The sequence below is a fragment of the Cavia porcellus genome, unplaced genomic scaffold (assembly GCF_034190915.1).
Source record: "Cavia porcellus strain 051 isolate PalLab524CR breed Dunkin Hartley unplaced genomic scaffold, mCavPor4.1 scaffold_10, whole genome shotgun sequence".
NCBI lineage: Eukaryota > Metazoa > Chordata > Mammalia > Rodentia > Caviidae > Cavia > Cavia porcellus.
The window spans coordinates 33,074,572-33,082,596 of NW_026947493.1; the positions used below are offsets into that span (position 1 = coordinate 33,074,572).

Here is an 8,025-nt window from a genome sequence, read left to right on the forward strand (position 1 = left end):
CAACCTTGCACATGCCAGGCAGATGCTTACACCCTAAATCCCTAGCCCTTGTTTTGCATTTCTACTCACTGCCACAGAGAATAAAATCCCAAATCCTCAGTTTAGAAATACTAGTTAGTCCAGCCACCCTTCAGCCCAACACAGCTGATCAGCAGATAACAGTCTGCCTCTGTCAACTCAGAGACCTTAAAACTGACTTTGCTATAATTGATTTCAAAAATTTGCTTTTCTTTTAAATAGACATGAAACCTGTGTCACATAGACATCACTCAGACACATTCAAATGCTAGAGCAAGAAGAACTGAGTTTACTTTATAAAAACTACATTATTTTTCCTCTTTTTAAAAGTTTTTTGAGACAGTGTCTTGCATGTAGCTAAGGCTGACTTCAAACTCCAATTCTCCTGCCTTGCCTTCTGAAATGCTAGTATTCCTGCACGCATCATCTCACCCAGCTTAAAAGAAAAATACATTTTTTTTAATGTAAGCATTTTGAAAAACATTTCCTGAAATACATCTGCCATGTTCTTGCCTTGGAACAAGCAGTACAGTGTGTAGACAGCACAGCACCTGCAAAGCCATGGCGATCTGTACAAACCACTCCACCACCTGACGCTCGGGCAGCAGCTGGCCCTTCCGCTCCTTGAGCTTTTGGTACAGATCGCCCCCTTCACAGAAGCCCATGACGATGTAGAGCAGGCCGTCTCCTCCTTCCCACGACTCCTTGTAAGTGACAATGTTGGGGTGCTTCAGCTGAGACAGGAGCTGAGCTTCTTGCTCAGCAGCTTGCCGCTCTCGGCTGGTTGCGTTTCGGAGGTTTAGTTTTTTGATGACATACTAATGAAGGAAACAGGTGTTTTACTATAGAAACACGGTTTTGTATGTTCTTAAAGTATCTAGAAGCTCACAAGAATGTTCTCAAAGTCAACCTTCTGCGGCCTGTTCATTTTGCTTGTTTTGTTTTCCTTTGTTTTGTACAGGGATCAAACTCACGACCTTGAGCTTGCCAGACAGGCACTTACACCACTGAGCTAAATCCCTGGCCCCTTCTGGAGCCTATTCAATAATGTATTTATTTTGTTTTTTTAAGAAGCATAAAACTGGGGCTGGGGATTTAGCTCAGCTGCATAAGCGCCTGCCTTGCAAGCAGGCAGTTGAGAGTTCGATCCCTGGTACCGATAAAAACGAAAAAGACAAAAAAAAAAAAAAAAAAAAAAAGAAGCATAAAACTGGCAGGAAGTTAGCTCAGTAGCATAAGTGCCTGCCTTGCAAGCGCGCCGTCATGAGTTCAATTTCTGGTATCAAAAAAAAAAAAAAAAAAGAAACAGGAGCTATTCTGGAGCTATTCTGCCTGGAACACAAGCTCAGGCATAAAAGATTTATTCAGTGGGTATTGAGGAATCATTGATTAAAGATAACTCCCACGTGGCCACCTCTGACAACTTTAAGGGTGATGATACTGAAATGGGGGCCGTGAGAGGTCTGACAGGAAGATGAAGAGCTGAGTTTTAAGTGAGTCCAGCAGACTGCAGGAGAACTGTTTGGGACTCTTCATTCAAGGAGCAATGTTTGCCAGTCGCTGAGTTAGACCCCGGGAATGCAGGATGCTGCGCTCAATCATTCCCCATAACACTGGGGAAAATACTTGCTAATACTAATGATGCTTCTTGTAAGACAGATTTATGGCCAACTGAGGTCACAAAAAATTAGCCTTTCTACATGCATTTCACAGTTCCATTGCTGCAGAAGCCTACAGTTTCAGCTGCTTTGGAGACTGAGGCAGACTGATCATTTATGCCTCCGAACTCAAGGCCAGCCTGTACAACATAGCAAAACAGTTTTAAAACAAAACAACAAAATACATTTTTATTAACAGTTAAAAGAGTGAATCTGAACTCACATATCATTAGATCAATTATAAAACCTGGAACTGTGGATGTAACAGCAGTAAAGTACTTGCCTAAGCATGCACAAAGCCTTGGGTTCAATACCCAATATCACAAAACAAAAAAAATTGTGTTACAGATTCCTTGAACTCTTAAGTTCTCCTTACACAGGTACATAAAAATGTGGCTTAAATATATACCTGCCAACAGAATGGGTCTATGAATTACATTAGATTCTTAAAGAAACATATGACCCGATAAAGTTAGAAGTCACTGACCTTCAGTATACGAAATTACTCCCCCTTTTTAAAAAATCAGTAATCTCTAACATTTAATACACTACCCTCAGCTCAAAGATCATACAGTTCATCTCTTGAACAAACACATAGATAAATGTGCTTTGTGAAATATAAACTATTGCTCAAAGAGAGCAAGTAATCTTTCATCCTCGGCTCAAAAATCCAATGATTCTTCAATACCCACTGAATAAATCTTTTATGCCTGAGCTTGTGTTCCAGGCAGAATAGCTCCTGAGACAGAGGAATGTGTCCTACACTTAAGGGGATCATCTCTTCTTAGTGTTCCTGATTCAACTGGGTTGTCTTACCTTGATGTAACTATTGTCTTCTTTCAGTTTCAAAATTGCCTCGGCTTCTACAATATATGTTCACCCTATTAATAAACTACACTGAGGGCTGGAGGTGTGATTTGATCCCTAATACCGCCTAAATAAATCATACTTAAGAACTGACTTGTTACCCTGTGGGTGGAGATAAAGTGCTTTAATTTAGGCAAAGGAGTAGTAACATAACATTTAAATGTCAGAAAGATCACTGACTGGATAAAAGTGAGGGATTAGAGAAGTACAAGTATGTGGCAGGGTCCGTTTGAGACCCAACGGCCATAGCCATGGCTCCGCTAGAAAGACATGCTGGATTGGGTTGGTACCAGTGGAGATGGAGAGGCCTGTTGGTTTAGTGACAAACAGACTTGGAGTTGCGGGGGGGATTAAAGATAACTCCCACGTGGCCACCTCTGACAACTTTAAGGGTGATGATACTGAAATGGGGGCCGTGAGAGGTCTGACAGGAAAATGAAGAGCTGAGTTTTAAGTGAGTCCAGCAGACCGCAGGAGAACTGTTTGGGACTCTTCATTCAAGGAGCAATGTTTGCCAGTCGCTGAGTTAGACCCCGGGAATGCAGGATGCTGCGCTCAAGGAATTGTCAGGGATGCGGAAAGGTGTGCAGATCAAGCACACTACTTAATACTACACAGGAAAGTAGAGGACGTTTGGTTGGGACACATGTTACAGGGAGTGCTGGCCTAGCTTTGATAACCTGGACAAGTTCCCCATGGAAACGCCATCCCAGATGATCCGGCCTGCTTCTCCGGACAGCGCCCTCGGCCCTCCCCGTCCGTACCGGGCCCCAGCCTCGCGGACCTGCCTGCCGTCCCGCCGGTGCTTCACGAGCGTCACCTCCCCGTAGCTGCCCCGGCCCACGACCCTCACGTAGCAGTAGGCGGCCAGGGGCATGTTCCTGGCGCAGGCCCACGGTCAGGATGCAGCGGAAGCGACGGGCAAGGCAGTGGGCTACGGCGGTAGGCCCCACTCATGCCCGAGAGGCAGCGGTGGGGTGGGCAGCGTAGGCGGCCCGGCGGCGGTAAGAGAACCAAGAGCCAGCCCACCGCGACGCCGCTGCCATAGCGATCCTCGCCTGGGAGGCTGTGCGCATGCTCGGATATTCCCGGAGGAGAAGCCATAGAGCCAACGCTGGAGCAGCCAGAGCGGTTCCGCCGCCCCGGGAGGACCTACCATAGAGCCAGAGCGTTGGGCAGCCAGAGCGACTCTACCGAGTCCTGTGCACTCGGCTTGCGCTCAATCGCGCTGGTGCTAGCGATAATATAGGCTGTATAGTTTCTACTCGCTGGACTCTTCCTGGTTCTGAGCTCCTTACAAGTACAGTCCAGGCATTCTACAAATAGTTACTGACTTCCTATTTGTGTGGTCGAGAAAGTTTCTGGTCTCCTGGAGCTCACATTCTAATGAGCAGGTGGCAGCTTCTAGCTACACCAGTAACTTTTAGTATGTCTGGTTTTTAACAGGTCTAATCTGTGCACCCAGCCCAGTTCGTCGTTTTGATACTTGGCCAAGTAAATACACTGTAGATACCGGTAGTGCACTTTGATCCTTAAAAATTCAGCCGACTTACTGAGAACTTAAAAGAACTCTCAGTGTAATGACTTAAACCACGGCCGTGAGAACTGAACAGTGTGTAGCCCAACTTCTAACAGTTTGAGACAGGATCTCCAAGAGAACGCAGCAACGCTTTACCCAAAAGCATTTACTTTTTTTTTTTTTTTTTTTGTCTTTGAGACGGGGTCTCACTTTGTAGTTCAGGCTGGCCTTGAATCCATGGCAGTCCTCCTGCCTCAGCCTCCCAAATGCTGGGGTTAAAGACATGTACCACTATGCCCAACAGAGCATTTATTTTTAGAAAAGATATATAATCATAAAACCTTTCTCTATTTCATTTCAATATATATACATATATACACACACACACACAACCAGGAATATGTCAAAACCAAAATCTCTTCCTTTGAAATATTAATCATCTGCCAGATGTGGTGGTGCATGCTTGTAATTTCAGGAGGAAATTACAATACAAATGTAATTTCAGGAGGCTGAGGCAGGAGGATTGCTGTGAGTTCAAGGGAAGCCTGGGCTACAAAGTGACTTCAAGGCCAGCCTGAACTGCATAGTGAAACTGTCTCAAAACCAAAAAAAAAAAAATTATCAGAAAGTGTTAACCAGGCATAGTGGTGCACGATTACAATCCTAGCACTTGGGAGGCGGTGGCTGGAGGATCAAGGATGAGTTGGAGGCCACCCTAGGACTACAAAGTGAGTTCAAGGCCAGCCTGAACTGCACAGTGAAATCCTCTCTCAAGAAGACAAAAGGAAAAAAAAGTTAGATGTCACTTCTATCTCCCAGTCTATGTGGGAGGAGAGAGCCCTAACTTCCGTATATATGTATATTGGGTTATAATTCAGCCTTGAATGAAAGTCAAGAGATTTTGCCACATGAATGAACTTTCCATAATTGCCAACTAGCAGACATAGTTGATTTAACTACACTTACACTGACCAACCCTTTGTATTCTCTCCTTCCTTTTAATCTGAGTGAGACCCTTACTCCTCTTTCCTCTTGCACTGTCCCTTTAAAATGCTCCACCACCCTACAGAAATTGTAATGCAGATCAGCTTTTTGCCCTGCTTTCAGTAGTTGCTGAATAAAAATCTGTTTTTTCTAATTTAGCTAATGCCTAGTTTTGTTCATCTTTAACAATAGCATCAGGCTGGGGGTGTAGCTTAGTGATAGAATGCTTACTCAGCATGCACAAGGCCCTGAGTTCAATCCCCATTCCCCTCACACACTCCAAAAAAAATAGCATTAACTAAAGTTCAGTATTTATTTGTTGTTCCCTTTTGTTTGGTTTTCTTGTACAGCTGAAATTTGCATTGTAGACAGAATGTGCAAATCCTAAATGTACAAATAGATAATCTTGACAAATACTTCTACCCAATTCTATCAAGATATAGACCAGATATGGAAAAATCAGAACCCTTTTGCATTGCTGATGGGAATATAAAATGTTTCAGCTTGCTGGAGAAAATTGTATCATGCTTCCTCAAAAAATTACACAAAGAGATGCTTTCCCATGAAGCAAGCCCCACCACACTGATTGGAAAGAGCCTCAACCAAAAGAGAAACCATGCCTTCCCATGAGCCAGCCGGTATGCAGCTGAAAAACCAGAAAAGCATGGCCTACTCTCTGCCACCTGCTGATTCAGAGGATTTAGGATAAAATGATAGCAACAGAGGGTAAGAAAGAGGCTTGATGCTTGTGTTGTTTGGTTGACTCTGCAAGGCCTGGAGCCCCAGGTCTGGGCATCTACCGGGAGGATGGCAGGGTGCATTGTGTCAGCAATGGGGGTTTCCTCCTGTCTTGTTTTTGAAAACCAATGTTTTGTTCCATTTTACTGTTTTGTTTTATTCCTGGGTCTGGTAACCTGAGCAACATTTTTTAAGATAACAATGTGCAGTATTTTTCTCAGTTTTGTTTTATTCTGATTTATTGTTTTTATTCAGTGTTATGTTTTGATTGGTTTTATTCTGTCTTGTTTTGTTTGATTTTTCTTTATGTAATGGTACAGATAACTATTACAAAGATAGCAAGATATATTATGGTAGCCATCATTAATTTCCCATTATCCTGTTTTGAAGTTCTGTACCATTTTTACTACTTTATTTTGATTGGCTTTTTTCTGTTTTGTTTTGTTGGGTTTTATTCTCTTTAAGATAAAATAAAAAATACTATTGCAAAATTACACAGAGAATTACCATATTATCTAGCAATTTTACCCTTGGGTAGAGACCCATGCCTCTAATCCCAGTACTAAGAGAGACTGAGGCAGGAGGATCAAGACTGGCCTGGACTCCCAGTGGGTTCAAGACTGCTTACACTATGTAGCAAGACCTTGATCAAGCAAATAAAAAAAGGATTAGAGGGAAACTTTGTATTTTGTCCATTTTCTCGCAATAAAAAATGGTTAAATTTTTTTGAAATTTCAAAAAGCTATGGAGTATTTATAATCTTTATTTCATTATCAACCCTATAAGGAGACTTTTAGACAACTTTTAAAATCATTTTCTCACCATGAAACCTTAATACCACAAATACACTCTATATCTGTTTATATCCTGTGATCACTGAGAGGGAGACAAACCGCAGGGCTACCTGAATTATTCCTGTCCTCCTCCAAGAAACAATTTTTGTTTTTTGATCCATTGGTGACAATATCACTGCTGTTAACAATTCTCTCTCTCTCTCTCTCTCTCTCTCTCTCTTTCTATATATATATATATATATATATATATATATATATATATATACTAGAATATTACTGCCACCCTAGAATATTCTAGAATATTCATCATGCCCCTTCTCAGTTAACCCCCGGGCCAGGCATTTAGCTCAGCAGCATAAGCACCTGCCTGGCAAGCACAAGGTTGTGAATTCGATCATCCTTACCAAAAAAAAGGCGATACTCAGTTAATCCCCAGTGCCCTCCTAGAGGCAAACACTGTTCTGTTTTTTCCACCATAATTTTTTTTTTGTCTGATGAAAAAGCTGAACTACATATTATATGATCCTTTTCATCTCTTGTTGTCAGCATCGTATCTAGGAAACTCCTCTGTACTTTCACTTCTACTGCAATGTACATTTGAGGGTCTGCTTATTTCCCGTACCAGCATGAACTGAGCCCACAGTAGACTGCGTATGCCAGGTTCTGGGTACCACTTGGAAACTGGCTGCCATGCAGGGGGCTGATGCCCTTGGAGAAGAGAGCCAGCCAAGTCAAAGGAAGCCCCATAAATCCCAAGGAGGAGGGGGCTGGGGATTTAGCTCAGTGGCATAAACGCCTGCCTTGCAAGTGTGTGGTCGTGAGTTCGATCCCTGGTACCAGTAAAAATACAAAAATAAAAAAAATCCCAAGGAGGAGCCAGAGGCTGAAGAGGCACTAAAAGGAAGAGCTGTGGAGGGTTGGAAGGTGGAACTCATGTCCACAGGAGTTAGAAACTTCCTGCAGGAGGCAGCTGGGAAAACATACAGTGTCACATTGATCCATCTGATCTTCCACAAGGACAGGAGAAACAGGTCAGAAAGTCATCTGTGCCTTTCCTGGAAGCTGCTCTGAGACAAAGTCCAGGACAAGCAAACAGATTAGTGAGGCCTCTGGGCCCCTCGTCTCCTCAGGGTCAGAGCAACCAGATCATCCCACTCCTGGAAAGAGTGGACTGACCAGAGGCCGTGTCTGCCCAGTACGCTGAGGCTTGTTGGGGACAGGGAAAATTTGGGCATAAAAATTAAGAAATTGCATGTACAAGAGAAGTCCCTTAAGAACTCTTGGCATTTGGATCTTCAACTCTGCTGCTTCTTCCTTCCGTGCAAGGCAAAAGGAATTTCTGTCATTGTGGAATGGGCTTTGGAGTCTAAGAGGCCCAGCGGTGAACCCTTGGGTCTGTCACTTTCTGTAGGACCAGCATCCTGGAAGCATCACAAGGCTGGAAATT

At 43.3% G+C, this 8,025-nt stretch overlaps 1 protein-coding gene across 8 annotated transcripts in view; it reads right to left on the reverse strand.

Moving 5' to 3' along the window:
- The window catches only part of Nek4 (NIMA related kinase 4), a 50,785-nt gene extending 47,163 nt beyond the window's left edge, over nucleotides 1–3,622 (reverse strand). For 4 of the 8 annotated variants that reach the window (XM_063257238.1, XM_063257237.1, XM_063257235.1 and 1 more), the window contains exons 1-2: nucleotides 3,328–3,622; nucleotides 570–836 (exon numbers count right to left, since the gene is read on the reverse strand). In XM_063257238.1, the coding sequence (XP_063113308.1) occupies nucleotides 570–836; nucleotides 3,328–3,420 (360 nt within the window). In that variant the 5' untranslated portion in view covers nucleotides 3,421–3,622. Of the gene's footprint in view, nucleotides 1–531; nucleotides 837–3,327 lie in introns of those variants that run through there. The other 4 variants (XM_063257236.1, XM_003480100.5, XM_063257240.1 and 1 more) reach the window with 4 other exon arrangements.
- Between the last annotated feature and the right edge of the window lie 4,403 nt (nucleotides 3,623–8,025).